This window comes from Engystomops pustulosus, chromosome 4 (genome assembly GCF_040894005.1).
Source record: "Engystomops pustulosus chromosome 4, aEngPut4.maternal, whole genome shotgun sequence".
Taxonomy (NCBI): domain Eukaryota; kingdom Metazoa; phylum Chordata; class Amphibia; order Anura; family Leptodactylidae; genus Engystomops; species Engystomops pustulosus.
Window position 1 is genome coordinate 167479582 of NC_092414.1, and position 17641 is coordinate 167497222.

A 17641-nucleotide genomic window follows, 5' to 3' on the forward strand; every position below is an offset into this window, starting at 1 on the left:
ATGCTGACTTTTTCTATAAAACTTTCTAACTGAGCATTTCAATGAGATTAAAGAAACAAGAGACAGTAGAAGGAATATTTTCCAAGGATTGTTTCATTATGAATTTGGGTAATTAGCACATGCATTTAATTGAACAGTACAAGTGAACACAAGAAGGTGTTTAATATATCTTATTGGAGGAAAGTCCCTCTTTCTCCCCTTACTTTGCCTCATATTATCCTCCTGTTTAATCTACTATTTGTACTGAAATATCACTACTCAATTCCTTCTTGCTAGAGAGATATTAGAACAATAAGGTGTTAGAATACATAGAGTCTCAATGAAAAGGGGAGGGGAACAGTGAGTCACAGCAGCTAGGCCATCAACACTCCTGCAAATTACTGTAAAATGAAGATTACTTAATAAATAAAAATATACACTGGACCACTGATTCTGGCAAAATGTGTTGGAAAGCATTTTAAATGTACAGAATTTCAATAGAATTACAAACAGAATTGTTAACTACATACTACTTCAGACAATTTCCTCACAATATACGCTTTTCTTCCTTAGCTAATGATTGACATTCAAAAAGATCGAGGGCTAATATATACGTTATGTAGCCCACCCCCAAGGCGCCTTAAAGGGGTTGGCCACTTTTCAATAAATGTATTCCTTTAGACATATCTCTGCATCTATATGCACCTGTACTTTTGCCTCCTGTGAGGGCTTCAGCTTTTCCCTGCTCTCCACATGCTGCACTTTGCATCTCTACACAACTTCCTATTTCTCAATCCTTCAGTCCATATGTAATGGCAGCCTCCAGTGTGTTTTTTTTTTTATCTCAGTTTGTCTCACTGACGCAGGGAGAGAGGAGTAGGATGCGTCACCATCTCCGGCTGCAGGTCCCTCCTATTTACTTGTGCAAAGACATGTATACTGTACAGAGATCCACATATAGTTTACAGACAGCACTAAAGGAAGCACCATAGATGATCAATTGTTGAACAAACTGGGTTTGCATAAACCAAAAAACAAAGTTGGTGTGTCATAAGGCAAGGTATGGAATATTAGAACAAATCTTTATTGGGTTAACATATTTAGCATACAAAAGACTCACAATTAAAATCAATTAAATAGTACTACGTACATACAAGAAATGCAAGGTTGGTTACACAGGTAAACCAACAAAACCCCCTCACACATGAAATGTAACACTTCCAGAGTAATCTGTAGACACCTGACTGTGTGTGCTAATCGGTCCCAAATGTAGACAAGGCAATGAATACAATCAAAGTATATAACATAGAAGGGTAAGTAGGTGTTGTATAAAGCCTAAATACATTACACTGCACACGGAACCATGGTGTTCCAGTCGGTAGAAGAGAGATCAAGGAGTTAAGTCATGAAATGGAGGTGGAGGGGGTAAAGGGCTCCCCACGCGTTCCGTCTCCTACCAGGAGACTTCCTCAGGGGTAGAACTGGGTTTATTATTAAGGCAGTAAAGGAACGTGGGTAATTTATGTAAAAGAGTGGCCAACCCCTTTAAAGGACATCTACCACCAGATATACTGAAGGTAGACTATCCTCGCTAGATAAAGAGAAAAAAAAGATTTGTTCAGCTCACCATTACCAATGCCGTTACCATATGTAGTCGTAACACAGACATGTTTTCCGAGGATCAGTATGTAAATCTAAAATGGAAAAGGAGTCCAGCATCAAAGCAAAAATTCCAATAGGTAAAAATCCACTTTATTGAAAAAAGACAACATACAGGGACGTCCTATAACATGATTCTAAATGATTCCTCACTGTCATGTCCATTACCTTGGGTGTGTGGGTGCTCTTCTTGTATTCTGCAGCATCTGTATAACCTGGAAAAATACTTTATACAAATATGTAAATGAGCCAGAGGTGCTCTGGCCAAGGTCACCAGAGAGCCTCTTCGCAGAGACTCAATATTCACCCTACGGTAACGTCCCATCAGTGCAGACAGCCAGTGACATCATTTGGCTGTCTACAAGTCTTGCAGATGAACGAAAACTCTTTCCTTGCGCAGCCGGCAGGTTACAGTATTTTTCGGACTATAAGGCGCACCAGAGTATAAGGCACACCATCAATAAATGCCTGCTAAAATGTCTAGGTTCATATATAAGGCGCACCGGATTATAAGGCGCACCTAATTATAAGAATGAATGGGCAGCAGGTGGCAGACCTGTGCACAGTTCAAGACAGCTGTTGTCTGTAAGTACGGTTCATATATAAGGCGCACTGGACTATAAGGCGCACCTTTGATTTCTGAGAAAATCAAAGGATTTTTAGTGCCTTATAGACCAAAAAAAATATACTTAAATTTATATGGTTCCAGATGTTGATTCCAAATCTACATCCAGAGTTACTGTCCACTAATCATAAAATGTACTAAAAAGGTGTTTATTAGGTGTTCTCTGTAAATAGGCTTAGACGAGTAACCGCACAGCCTCCGATCACAAAGGACTGGCAAAGTAATACAAGCCTGACCTGGCTGGCAGATCCAGAAAACAAGTGTATCTGCAGAATAGGCTAATAATGGTACATTATTGTACACAATGCTTTATTGTGGAGTTTAAGTGTGTGTTCTTGCAGTAATCACACAGACTCTTTTTCTATTGGAATCCCAGTGTGTTCTACTATACGGCATAGTGTTCCCTGCAGTGACTCATTTAACAACAGGGACTGCAATAAGTAGAAAACATTGAGCAAAAATAAAACAGCTTGTAGAGGGAGCTTTGTTTCACGCATCTTGGCATCCTCTGGTGGTTGGGTTGCCAGAAATGTTGAGGTTATGGCTTCACATCATCCAAGATATAGCAAACGTAAAAGCACAAAACAACCACTTTTCAGAGTATTTGTCCATTTTTCTCCTTTATTAAACAAGCTTATTTGTAGCTTATTAATCTGTTTGTATATTCTATTTTTTGTATAGTTTTTTTTTCCCCTTTAATAGCGACATATTTGCCAAACCATTTGCAATAGCACATTGATGGTAATCCATTTAAAATAGTAGCTTTATTTCATCCACATAAAAATCCATGGACACAGCATGCACATAGCATGACTAAGTCCGATAGGACAAAACGCGTCAGTTTTTTATTGTGTCTATGATGCCTAGATTTTTATGTGGATGAAATAAAGCTACTATTTTATACGGATTACCATCGATGTGCTGGAGTTTTTTCCTTGTTTACACTCCAGGAACTTGGAATACTTCTTACAGAGCCACTCGTTGCCCAGGCTGTGTGTTTATGGTCATTGTCATACTGGAAGACCCAGACGATCTTGAAGGCTTTTACTGAAGGTAGGAAATTGTTGGTAAGAATCTCCTAATACATGGCACAATCCATCCCCTCTTCAATATGGCAAGTCAACCTGTCTCCTTTACCACCGCTATGCTTGGGGTTGAACTTCTTCCTCCAAATATGGCTAATGGAGTTCCCACCAAAAAGTTTTTGGTCTCATCGCACCAAATGACCTTCTCTATAACATACACAAGGAAAAAGCCAGATTTGGACAACAGTTTAGTGAAAGTACTAACTACAAATTTTATTAAATTTGCTGAAAAAAGGAGACAGACATTATAAAACGTGTACTATATTGGGGGGGAAATTCATGACATTGGGGTGACACTGGCAGAGAACGACACAGAAAGGTATAAAGTGTAATTCATGTACCTGACACTGTTGTATATAAGGGATTGTCCTGTCCTTATGAATAGATGTTACAATTGACAGAAAAAATATACCCTAAGGGGGATAGCTATCATAAGCCTGGAGCAGAAATAAGCGCAGCTGGTGATTTTTCACATATGAAAAGTTAACGGCTGCTGCAAGTGTGCCGGAGCGGGGAAAGGAACGACCCAAACTGGTCACACCCACTTCTGCACCCCTCCACGCCCCATGGAGGTGGCGTAAAGGGGACATAATCACAAGTGCTAGCAATAAGCAAGCATTTGTAATAATAATTCTTTTATTTATATAGCGCACACAGATAACGCAGCGCTGCACAAAGCATGTCAAACAGTCCCTGTCCCCATGGGGCTCACAATCTAAACAACCTACCAGTATGTTTTTGGAGTGTGGGAGGAAACCGGAGGGAACTCACGCAAACACGGAGAGAACATACAAACTCTTTCCAGATGTTGACCTGGGTGGGATTTGAACTCAGGACCCCAGTGCTGCAAGGCAGAAGTGCTACTCACTCAGCCACCATGCCGCGATTATTTTAGGGTTTCTACACCAGTGTCCAGGCGCAGAAGCCCTGTTAAATTCCGCCCTAAGTGCCCTACGGTCAGACCAGAGAAACACTATAATTTTAATATGAGCTACAGTGGCAAACAGGGCAGACCTTATAACATAAAACAGAATATATAACTTAAAGGAAACTTGCAAGCAGAAACTATTAAACCATTACAATGGGGCATATTTACTTACCCGGTCCCTGTGCAATCCCCGACGTGCACTGTCTGACGAGGATGAAGTCTGCCGCGATTCACTAAGATTGTGCACCCGAGATCTTGCATGTGTCCTTTCCCCGCTCGGGTCTGCCAGAGTTCACCTTCTTCCCATTGTATGTGAGTGCATGTCTTGCGACACAATTTGAAATTATAAATCCTGCGCTTAGTCCGAATTAGTCGGGTTGTCCAACGACCACGCCCCCGATTTCTGTCGCATGAAAGCTGGCGCGATGCGCCAAAATCCAATGGCATGCACCAGAAAACCCTTCTTAATGCGTTGCATATCGGAAATCGAAGGATATTCTGACAATAGTGTGATCCGCGGAACCATAGTAAATGAGCCACAATATGTTGCCTACCAGCTTATCATGTTTTTTTCACTACCCAGTGCAGAAGCATCAACCAGAGAATAAACTTTGAAGTGAGATGTGAATTGGTGTATAGAGTCAAAGAGGCAGAGATTTTAACACTGAAGTCAAGAGCTCTCTTCTTCAGAAAGCCCTTTCAATGTAATTAACCCCTTCACGCTCCGTGAAGGATATATCCGCCATGGAGCTGTGAAGGTTGTATGAAGAAGGCTCATAAATATCCATTAAAAGTGAAAGTTGGGACAAATGCTCTGTTTATATTATCTTTTTTTACTTGTGTGCTTCTCAAACACAGAAAATCTGCTCCGAATTACTAAACATTACATACACAAAAAGGCATTGACTACAACGTGTTTAGTTAGCACCAGTTTAATATGTTAATAGTCATTTGGTTTCTTTATTTGCATAAATAACAGGTCAAAGCAAACATTTCATGACTGGCTTTATAGCAGCAATATGTGATGTCTCCCCCAGGTTCATAGTACTAGTGGTCTTTGAGAGAGTTCACATTGGACAGCTTGGTCACTTGTGTAAATACTACGCATTGCCCGGGAGGTCAGTCACATATAATGTATGCACACAGCTAATAGGGTGGTGTCCTGAATGAGAATATCCCGGTGTATGAGGGTAGTTTCAACCATCATCTATACATGTAGGTAATATTAATGGAAAGTGGGCAAGACATCTACATGTTTTTGGCTCTATGGTAAGATGTATAATATATACCGTATTTTCCGGACTATAAGGCGCACTTAAAAGCATTGGATTTCCGTGGAAATCCAAAGTGCGCCTTATAGTCCGGTGCGCCCTATGTATGGCGCTGGGCACAGGGCAGCGGACCATACTTACATAGGTCCCCGCTACCGGAGATCTCCAGCGGGAGATCTGCTGTCTCCGGTAGCGGGGACCTATGTAAGTATGGTCCGCTGCCCTCCTCCACCTCCACCTCCCCCTCACCTTCCCCGCGTTCCCCGTCGCCGCGTCACGTCGGGTCTCCGCCACGCCCCCGGCCGCCGGACCCCGCGCCTTATAGTCCGATGCGCCTTATATATGTAATTATTACATATATAAGGCGCATCGGACTAATGCGCCTTACAGTCCGGTGCGCCCTATAGGGCAAAAAATACGGTATATATATATTTTTTTTTAATTAGCCATTTAAAACATCAAGTTACAAAACAATAGGAAACTTTTTACAATTTTAGGCCAATAGCAGCGTTTAATCATTTGTATTCATCAGTAATAGCTGTCGGCCAGTACAAATCACGAAAGAACTCCTTGTGAGACAACTGCTCATCTTCTAGCTCGTCCTCCACCGACTTAAAAAGCTCCATAGTTGTCTGTGCATCTTCAACGGATGAGTGCCCCTTGTGCCCAACCTGAAAAAAAGATTTCATCATAATACAGCAAAAATAAATGTAAAGTCATGGCCAGAAGTTTTGAGAATGACACAAATATAAATTTTTACAAAGTCTATTGCATCAGGTTTTATACTGGCAATTTGCATATACTCCAGAATGTTATAAAGAGTGATCAGCTTAACAGCAATTAATGGCCAAGTCAATATTTGCCTAGAAAATGAACTTTTTCCCCCAAAACACTTTTCAACTTCATTGCAGTCCTGCCTTAAGAGAAGCATCTAACATCGTTTAAGTGATTGCTCCAGTAACACAGGTGTGGGTGCTGATGAGGACAGGGCTGGAGATCAATCATAATTAAGAATTACACCACTGGAAACTTTCTCTTCTGTTAGCCATGGTTATCTCTAAAGAAACATGTGTAGTCATCATTGAACTGCACAAAACTGGCCTAACAGGGAAGAGTATCGCAGCTAGAGAGATTGTTGACTAAGGTGCAATCTATCGCATCATCAAGGAATTCAAGGAGAGAGGTTCCATTGTTGCCAAAAAGGCTCCAGGGCGCCCAAGAAGGACCAGCAAGCGCCAGGACCGTCTCTTAAAAGTGTTTCAGCTCGGGATGTGGCTACCGTCAGTGCAGAGCTTGCTCAGGAATGGCAGTCAAGCAGGTGTGAGTGCATCTGCATGCACTGTGAGACTGCGGAGACTCTTGGAGCAAGGCCTGGTGTGAAGGAGGCCAGCAAAGAAGCCATATTCTGCAAGATGTATAGGGAGTGGGCTGCTGAGGACTGGGGTAATGTCATTTTCTCTGATGAATCCCCTTTCTGATTGTTTGGAACATCTGGAAAACAGCTTGTTTGGAGAAGACAAGGTGAGCGATACCACCAGTCTTGTCTCATGCCAACTGTAAAGCATCCTGCAACCATTCATGTGTGGGGTGGTTTCTCAGCCAAGGGAATTGGCTCTCTCACAGTTTTGCCTAAAAACACATCCATGAATAAAGAATGGGACCAGAATGTCCTCCAAGAGCAACTTCTCCCAACCGTCCATGAGCAGTTTGGTGATGAACAATGCCCTTTCCAGCATGATGGAGCACCTTGCCATAAAGCAAAGGTGATAACTAAATGGCTCAGGGAACAAAACATAGAGATTTTTGGGTCCATGGTCTGGAAACTCCCCAGATCTTAATCCCATTGAGAACTTGTGGTCAATCAATGGAATGGACGGCTATCAGTCAGAATTTGGTCCAGAAGTTGATTGAGAGCTGCCAGGGAGAATTGCAGAGGTCCTGAAGAAGGGTCAACACTACAAATATTAACTTGCTGCAGTAACTCATTCTAACTGTCAATAAAAGCTTTTGTTCCTCATAATATAATTGCACTTGTATTTCTGTATGTGATAAAAACATCTGACAAACACATATAAAAACCAGAGGGCAACAGATCATGTGAAAATATAATATTGTGTCATTCTCAAAACTTTTGACCATGACTGTAGAAAAGAGCGTAGAAAAAAAAATCATAGGGATCTGGATATATGTCCATACAGCACTATATATCATGCAAAACATAAGGAGCCTACAATGCTGCGTGTACAGAATCCTGTAGCCTTCTAATGGTAAAACCCTCCTTGTGCTTTATAGCATATCTAAAGCATATACAGGAAGTTCCCTGCTTAAAAACAGCCGGCCCCTAGTTAAAGATGGACCTCTCTGACCGCTGTGACCTCTGGTGATCTCTCTGGATGTTACTATAGTCCGAGGCTGTAATGATAAGCTGTAAGGTGTCTACAATGAAGCTTTATTGATAGTCCTGGGTCCCACTACAGCAAAAAATTGTGAAACTCTAATTGTCACTGGGGTAAAAAAAAAAATTGTCTGGAAGTACAATTATAAAATATACAGCTTTGACTTACATACAAATTCAACTTAAGAATAAGCCTATGGAACCATCTTGTACGTAACCTGGGGACTGCCTCTACCATAAATATCTGACAGATGCCATCTCAGCCACTTCTACGAGACGCAGCAAATCTACCTAAATTATGGCTCTGGATTCCCAACCAACAAACTGTTCCAGCTGTTGGTCAGTATGATAAAAGTCTTACCAATGCATTTCTTCATTACAAGTACAAATATCGTGGTACAAATGCTAGTCTGTAATAAGTGTGCTCTCTTTTTGTATAACATCATAGTTGTACTTTTATTGAAAAAACATTTGGAAGACTTCTATCATACCGACCGAGAGCTGGAACAGTTTCTTTGTACGAAATCCATATACATTTCCCGAGACCCAGGTGTTCCTTTACTCATCAATGCGGCGACTGAAGTCGAGGATCCTCCGGCCGGTTTCCAACGAAAAAGGCCTGTGGGAAAGCGGCCGGAGGATCCTCTACTTCAGTCCCCACATTGATGAGTAAAGGAACACCTTCTAGGCGAGCAGACTCCGATTGAACACTGTGTAAATTACGGCTACATCTGCGGCATCATTCTTTTGTTTCATACAAATTTACCTGTATTTGTTTACGCAGAACAATTGCTGCAAATTTCTTTAAAGAAACCTCCTGTCTTCTTTGTAATCCTGCCTTCTTGTAGAGTTGACGGATTTTAATGGTGTCTCTAGTGAGTTTCTCAGGATGATAATATTTCAAAACTTTGAAATCATTGTGTATTGCGTGCCCAATCACGATCTTACAGTTCAGAAGTTTCAGGATCTAAAAGAGGAAAAACACAAAACGGGATTATACAATAATTTTATAGGTGTAGTGTATTAGGCACACTATCAAATTCTGGCCAGATCTCCTGTACTGTAGGAGTGTGATGTTTGCCATATGTCTGACACCCTGAAGCTGACCATTGGTGCTACAGTGGACTGTCAGAACTTAAAGGGGTATTCCCATCTGGCCATTCACATTTCATTTGAGATACAGATATATATTTATATACACACACATTTCTTCAATTGGATGTTATAAAAAAAAAAATGTTCCTGTGTGAAGATAATTTCTCATAAATGTAGTCATGTTGTCCCTTAGAAACGAGATAGCTTCCTCAGATAGGACCACCCTCGCACTCTGGCAGCAATGGCCACACATGCGCTATAGAGTCCTGCCAGACCACCTGGATTCAGCAATCATTACCAAGGACGGCTGTGGGACCTGCAGTAACTCTCATTTCATATACAAAAACTTTGTTTCTTTGTGCAATCCTTCCAGCAGAGGTGGTTGTATCCAAGGCCACAGTCTTGTTTCTAAGGGACCATATGACAACATTTATGAGAAATTATCTTCACACAGGAACATTTTTTTTTAAATAACATCTAATTGAAGAAATGTATATATATGGCAGATTAAATTAAATTGAATGCAGAGACGAGAACAACCTCTAAGCCCTCTGCTATAATTAAATGGACATCTCTAACATATAAGGGTGCATTCACACATGGCATTTAACGCATGCGTTTCAAAACACAATGCAACAGCTGAAGAGAGATTTGCCTAATTAAACAGATGTTAAACATTTGCATTTACAAAATGTTAACACGCTGTTAATGCATGTGCCAATATTTTGTTAACTGTTGTGTTTTATAAAGGCAAATGTTAAAAATCGATTTAATTAAGCAAATCTCTCTTCAGCTGTTGCACTGTGTTTTGAAACGCATGCGTTAACAGCCACTTGTGAGTGCACCCTAAGTTTATTTTCTCGTTTGGCGACCGTTATTTTTATATAATGGTAGCATGATGGAAGCTACTCATCCAACTAGAGTTGCACAATGCATTGAAATCTCTGCACTTTTGCGATTCTTTCAAAGCCAAAACGGTTCAATACCAGGTTTCTGTTACTTGCGATACTGAATGACTTCCACAGGCTCCTTGTATATAATACAATAAAATGAATATAAATGTTTAAGACAAAAAAATAAGGGCTCATTCAGACGGGCGTGTCTGCTGCTCACCTGCAAAAAATGCGGAGGTGATGTCTGTGACCAGTCCCTATTGTATCCGTACGCCATCTGTTTTTTTCAAGTATGCAAAAAAAAAAAGCTGATTGGTTTCTGATCTACTTCTTACCCTGCCCAGTTGGCTGCCTAGCAACATTTGAAGGAAAAAAAAAAAAAACACTCTGCATATGGATGTCATTAATGTGACATCCATCTTTTTGCAAATGTATGGGGTTTGCATGCAAGACTTAATAACGCATGCTGCACATCCGTAAAAAACAAACAAAAAGTTAACAGACTCATAGGAAACAGTAGGTCCGTTTGCCACCCGCAAAAAAAGGATAGCACACAGACATCTACATGAGCCCTAAATTATACTATTTAGAATACTATTTTATATTATCATTCCTAGAAGAACCTTTCCAACACATGTACTACACTGTGATAAAACACTAAAGCCTCCTGGCAAAACACCGATTGAGCGTTACACGCGTTTCATTAGAAATGCAAATGAGATCAGGCTGAGCCCCGCCCCAGACCTCATGTCGCCTCATGTGACTGCACCTTAAACATTCAGATAATATTTTATTCTTTTCTTGAACGTATCATATTGGCATCGAGTATCGCAATACTTTCCTGGGTATCAGATCTCACTCAAAATTCTGGTATCAGTGCAACCCTACTTGGAACCCAGTTTCGTTTCTTTTACATTATATAATGTAAGGGCATAACAGAAACCCAATTGTGACCCGGATCTTCTAGCATTTACAACAATTTCTATTTGGCAGATAAAAGGGTTTGTGATCGATGTTCTAAGTCTGGATCTACAAATATTTTGTAGATTGACAGAATAAGGAATGTTGCATTATAAATGTGATTTCCCTTTGATACTGCTCACCTCTTTCCGGGCCGTCTTGAATGGAACAGCTTTCAACATGTGTTTTGGAGTGATGCCGCTCCACCGCGTTCTGTAGGATGTTATCGGCTGCTCAGGTTTAATGTATTCATCATATATAGTTTCTCCTTTGTAGTTAACTATAGAGCAACGCGCCAGCTCATTGATCTTCCCTCGTGGACCACAACCAACCATTTCACAATCAATAGCAACGTAATTCCTAGGTTTCTGGGAAAGACTAGGAAAAGACACTGGACTTGGTGGTGAACTGCCGGCCACGGACGAGCCACTGTCACCAACACAAGCAGGAGAATATTTCGGAGGGGAGGCGGAAGGTTCTTTAGACTTGGTCTTCTCCAGGAGCTTACGTTCCTTCTGAAATGCTTTATGTGATAAGCAGCTCTTGATCTTCATGATCAGCCTGCGCTTCTCGTACTCCTTATCATTGTGTTTATGGACAGGTCTTAATTTTGATTCCTTTAAGTAGTCAACGGAGCCGGAGAACTCATGAAATGGATCAGAGGAAGTTGTGCAATCCATTTTCTAGAAAAGCCAGAAAAATAATATATATAAAAAATAAATTAATAATACAGAAAACAATTCACTTAAAGAGAACCCGTCATGCAAAATAACCCCCCTAAACTAAATCTATTTTCATAAACTGCCATTAGAGAGCATTGCCTCTATCCCTTCATTGTCCCTCTACATGCCTGTAAACCTAAGCAATGAGGTCCTAAAGCTGTATGCAAATGACCTGTGAAATGTCCAATGAAGCATTAGCATATTCAAGCTGTCCACTCTATTCATGAGTGGGAGGCACAGCCACACCCCCAGTGCATGACTGACAGCCTGTATAATGATGTGAGGCTGTATAATGATGTGCTTCCTGGTGCTGGTGGCCACGCCCCCTGCAGCCTGTGTGTGCATGTGTGTGTGTATAGGAGAGATACAGCAGCTCCAGGCAGCCATGTTACAGCAGAACATGTCAGATTCATGTGTAGCTGATGTCTGTGTCTCTCACCTGTATATTAGGAGGATGCAGCATGTCAGCAGGTACAGCACTCACACTAGCCATGCTTTACTATACATTACACACAGACATGAGCAGGGGGAGGAGAGGGGAGGGGGAACAGGGGTGACATCACTGCCTCTAACCATGTGATCAGCCTCATTTACATGATAAAGAATAGATGATTTTACAATGAATAATGTATGAAATAACTAGATAAAGGCTGGGATGGATCCTTGTGAGCTGCTCTAACAGGTAGTAGTGACAGGACAAGTGGCAGAGACCTGATGACAGGTGTCCTTTAAGAAAACACTTAGTCCAGGTTCTCAGCCTACAATACCCAGGATGCAGAGGTAAATCAGCAACTCAGTGGCAGAGACAAGCAAGTATTTCATATTTCATAACATATTTCAATAACATTGTGTGTTATAACTTACCTTGCACCCTGACCGAATCCTCTGTGTAGTCCCAGGGGTTGGGCTTTGGTTTGGCTGCATTTAAAAAAACAACACGTCCCTGAACTGTGCTCTAGACTCCTCAGCTCTTGGCCCCCACCTTTGTGCTCCTGTACAGCTCCTAACTCCTGGTCCTTCACAGAGTTCACAGCCTGGTGAGATGACATCAGTGGTCAAGGAAGGAGCTGTACAGGAGCAAACGGTGGGGGCCAAGAGCTGAGTCACCAAGGAGCTCCTCCCTGGGACTACACAGGAGATTCTGTCAGGGTGCCAGAAAATGTACAACTTACAACTATTTTTTTATGCAAATGCCAGTTTTTGGGCCGCTTTTAAGCAGCCCGCTAAAAAACACATGCGTTTTTGACCAGTTTTAATTAACATAATTGGTAAAACCTGTAAAAAAGAAGGCATACGTTTTTAGAAACGGGTTAAAAACGCCATGTGTGCCGCCAGCCTTAGTGTGCTGGATTATAATCAGGTATTATAACCTATAATCAGGTTAAAGGAGGCATGGTTAGCTGTTTAGGGGCGGGATTAAGTGAGCCATCAGCTCACTGCAGGAAGCCGACTCCCCTTGTTCATGCAAAGAAGCCGGCTCATTCACAATCTCACAAATGCAGCCTTAACGGGGGTTTCCTGGCACCTGCTCCAGCCATGGGATGTCACTTCCTTTATCACCCCAGGCTGAGAAGGCTACTTATTGCCTTTAGGGGGCTCCATGACCCCCCTGGAAGTAATGGCTGGATGCAGGGCTTCATACTCCAGGCTCAGGAGAGATGTGGTATCAGGGATGAGAAGTATTACTATTATTACATCACCTGATGCAATAGAATAAATGGCTGAAACCACTGGAGTGTGGCTGATATGCCTGTGCTTACACTGGCCAGACCATGGGAGACAGAACAGCTGCTGAGCACTGCCGCAAATAATCGCACATCGGCCAGTGTGAACACGTGTTTAGAGACCACCTTATCGCATACAGATTTCTATCCGGCTCCTACTATGTGACCGGACAAGCATCGGATGTGTAACTGTTCGTGTACACCCGGAAGCCAGACATCCCTGTGGCTTATATTGCGCCCTCATCCTCTCACTTACCTGTCACCGAGCGCCGGACACAGAGAGACTGCACCACGTGTCACACTGCCGGCTCCCCGTACTATGCCTGGACATGTTCCCCGGTTCATCGCTCTGATTGGCTAGTTCCTAGAAATCCCGCCCAGCCATGTTTTTTTTGAATGGCTATTCGGAAAGCAGGAAATAGAAGCGGGTGGCGTCACCACACCGGCAGCCTATAGGTGCTGCACCCGCACCACGTGTTGTTTGACGTCACCACAAGCCATTCGTCATGCTTGTGGCGCGCTAGGAGCAGGGTGCGGGTGACGTCACCACTTGTGGCTGGGATCATAGTAAGGGTCTGATGCCCTCACTTACACCTATGTACACAGGCAAAACCGCGTCACTAAACAATGTAATAGTGCGCTTTTACTGTTGTTGAGAAAATGATAAACTACTGACATAACGCTGCAGATGTTTCTTTACATTTTTAGACAGTATGACCAGGGCGGTTTTTGTCATGGCAGGATGAGGACCATAACTTTTTTTTTGCGTGCAAACTTAAAAATGTTTGCACCATTTTTTTCTGGACATATTTAAAAGGTAATAAAAGTGTAGAGATTTTTTTTTTTTTAGGTTTATTATTGTCTAAAAGCGGAAAAGGGGCTTTTTTGGCAATTTATAGTGTTATATATATATTTTTTTTATTTTCAAATCAACTCAAAATGAACATTGCTGAGGAATTCCTTTTCTTTCAGTCGTTTTGATATATAGTATGTATAATCATGGGCAAATGGAGCGACTATGGCGATGTGTTTATTTTTTTTTTTTTAATTTTATTTTGTAGTGTAGCGGGGGATTGGTTTTATTGTATTGGGAAATGTAAATGTATTTTTATGAATATTTGTTAATATTTTCTGTGTTTTTACTTTTATATGTCCCCCAATAACTATTATTTAGGCCTTTCAAAGTCACTTGGAAGCTGAGTTGTCCCTCCAAAATGTGAGTTTTGGGGATTTTCATGAAAATGAGAAAAATCGCACCTAAACTTCTGCGCCTCATAACATCCTAGAAAAATGAGATGATACATAAAGCAGATATTCTGTAAATGTTAATTATCAAACTTTTTGGGTAGTTTTACTTCCTGTTTGGAAAGCAGAACATTTCAAACTTGGAAAATGAAACATTTTTACAAACTTTTGCCAAATTTTCACTTTTTTTCAGACCTAAACGCAAAACTTATCACTTAAATTTTACAACTAACATGAAGTACAATGCGTCACGAGAAAACAATCTCAAAATCACCCGGATATGTTAAAGCGTTCCGAAGTTATAACCAATTATCATGAGACTTGTCAGATTTGAAAAATCAAGTCTGGTCATTGAGCTGAAAACTAGTGTCGGTCATAAGGGGTTAATACACACATGGTGATCTCAAATATGTATGCTTTTGTGTTGTCGTGTATTATATAGTTTATTTGAAGAGATTATGGGACTTTTATTTTATTTAATTATTATTATAAAATGAGCATGCTCATTTAGTTACAGCCGGGTCTTGCCAGGAGGCGGCACCCGGCTTCAAGAGAAGTCTCCATCCTCGGGACACACGCCAGGTCTGCGGCAGGAGGGATCGGATCCCCCGGTAAGCTCATGCTTGACAGCAGCGTTTTAGGGTTTAAACATGGGTGTTAGTGCCGGGTCTGGGCTGTGATGTCACACCCTGACACCTGCACTTACAGGACCCGATGTCCCGGAATCTTCTGGCGTGCCGACGTAGAAAGACTGCTCGTCAGAAGAAGTACCCTTAAAGGGAACCTGTCACCAGGAGACCCATTTTTAGCACTCCCCCAGTCCCCACAGAGCATAGTACATACGCTGCCAAAGTGTTTGTGTATTAAAAATTGGTTTTACCACCAAAAACTGGGAAAACCTATTGACTCGAGTATAAACCTAGGGTGGTAAAAGCATTGGTCACAGACCCCCCCAGTATATAGCCAGCCTGCCCCCTGTAGTATACAGCCAGCCCAGCCTGCCCCAAGTAGTATACAGCCTGCCCCCAGTAGTATACAGCCAGCCCAGCTTGCCCCCAGTAGTATAAAGCCAGCCCAGCCTGCCCCCAGTAGTATAAAGCCAGCCCAGCCTGCCCCCAGTAGTATACAGCCAGCCCAGCCTGCCCCCAGTAGTATACAGCCTGCCCCCAGTAGTATACAGCCTGCCCCCAGTAGTATACAGCCTGCCCAGCCTGCCCCCAGCGGTAGACAGCCAGCCCAGCCTGCCCCCAGCGGTAGACAGCCGGCCCCCAGCGGTAGACAGCCAGCCCAGCCGGCCCCCAGCGGTAGACAGCCAGCCCAGCCTGCCCCCAGCGGTAGACAGCCAGCCCAGCCTGCCCCCAGCGGTAGACAGCCAGCCCAGCCTGCCCCCAGCGGTAGACAGCCAGCCCAGCCTGCCCCCAGCGGTAGACAGCCAGCCCAGCCTGCCCCCAGCGGTAGACAGCCAGCCCAGCCTGCCCCCAGCGGTAGACAGCCGGCCCCCAGCGGTAGACAGCCAGCCCAGCCGGCCCCCAGCGGTAGACAGCCGGCCCCCAGCGGTAGACAGCCAGCCCAGTCGGCCCCCAGCGGTAGAGAGCCAGCCCAGCGGTAGAGAGCCAGCCCAGCGGGCCCCCAGCGGTAGAGAGCCAGCCCAGCGGGCCCCCAGCGGTAGAGAGCCAGCCCAGCGGGCCCCCAGCGGTAGAGAGCCAGCCCAGCGGGCCCCCAGCGGTAGAGAGCCAGCCCAGCGGGCCCCCAGCGGTAGAGAGCCGGCCCCCAGCGGTAGACAGCCGGCCCCCAGTAGTATATAGCCACCCCAGCATTAAAAAAAAAAAAAAAAAAAAACTTATATACTCATCCTCCGGTGGCCCCGATGTGCCCCGCTGCTCCCCTGATGTCCGCGTGAGTCCTCTTCTGGCTTCCACGCCCGTCTTCTTTCTTCTGTAACATCGTGCTGATTTGTGGTGCCAGCAGCTATAAACTTTACTGGGGAAAGTACAGCTTGGGAGACCTAATTAGGATGTAGTATTTACTCTGGTAAAGTTTGTTGTTAGTGGCGAACCCCTTTAAGGGGACATGTGAATATTTTGACATTAAACTTGATGCTTTGCCGCCTTCAGACTGTTTACAGAGGTTAGAAAGTTTTCCTTGAAGATATTGGGACACATTTACTTACCTGGTCCCACTAGGTCACTAAGATCATGCATGTGTCACTTCCCCACTGAGGTCCGGCGGAGTTCACCTTCTTCTTCCCGGTGTATGTAAGTGCATGTCTTGCGACACAATTTGAATGTTAAATTCGCGCTTAGTCCGAATCAGACGGGTTGTCCGACGGCCACACCCCCCATTTGTGTTGCATGAAAGTTTTGCAATTGCGCCAAAATCCGATTGCGTGCGCCAACAACCCCTGTTAAATGCAGCGCTAATTGGAAATAGTCGGGAAAGATTACGGAAATGCGGTGTGCGGACCCTTGGTAATTGTGCCCCATTGTTATTGTCTATGTCTATTCAGTACTCGGCTTGGTCAGACGTTTCTGTGGGAGTGTTGGCCTTGTACTGACAAGCTTCCTTACTACACTATACATTTACAATGCTTTCAGATGCTCATCTGTAGAAGATGACTGTGAAAATGATTTTATCTTAGGACCTAACACAGGCCGAAGCTTGGTAGGCCTCAATGCCTTCACTGAGCACCCAGCTGCCCTGCCTACACTACAGCAACCCCAAAAAATGGGAAGGGGGCTTCTAATACGGGCAATAGGGTGTTCAATACTGATTATGGAGGTTGCCTGGTTATCATTAAGTGTTTTCCTCCTTCTTTGATCGCCCAGCCTTAGACAACGGTAACATACTGGCCACCACAATGTACAGTCACGTAGGTTTGTACATTTGGGTCAAATAACAGGATACAGAGACTGGGAAAGCAGTAAAATGAGAGCAATTCAGTATTATGATGTTTAGATCTGATATGTTCAAAGAGAACAGTCCTCCTTAGCGTTTATGAGGGATTTGGACTTAAATTAATCTAATTGAATTATTGGTAATGACAGGTCTGCAACAGTCCTC

General features: G+C 43.1%; 1 protein-coding gene across 3 annotated transcripts; it reads right to left on the bottom strand.

Moving 5' to 3' along the window:
• Positions 1-5200: 5200 nt before the first annotated feature.
• On the bottom strand, positions 5201-13769 carry LOC140127626 (interferon-stimulated gene 20 kDa protein-like). Of its 3 annotated transcripts, XM_072148514.1 has the most exons (5): positions 13593-13769; positions 12477-12530; positions 11034-11573; positions 8709-8909; positions 5201-6218 (listed from the first exon to the last, which is right to left on the bottom strand). In XM_072148514.1, exons 3-5 carry the CDS (start codon positions 11568-11570, stop codon positions 6063-6065), a joined length of 894 nt encoding a protein of 297 aa, XP_072004615.1. In that variant the 5' UTR covers positions 11571-11573; positions 12477-12530; positions 13593-13769; the 3' UTR covers positions 5201-6062. The 3 variants fall into 3 exon arrangements, with proteins under 3 accessions (XP_072004615.1, XP_072004614.1, XP_072004616.1); XM_072148513.1 differs by lacking the exon at positions 12477-12530 and having other exon boundaries at positions 13593-13767; XM_072148515.1 differs by lacking the exons at positions 12477-12530; positions 13593-13769 and adding an exon at positions 13313-13464.
• Between the last annotated feature and the right edge of the window lie 3872 nt (positions 13770-17641).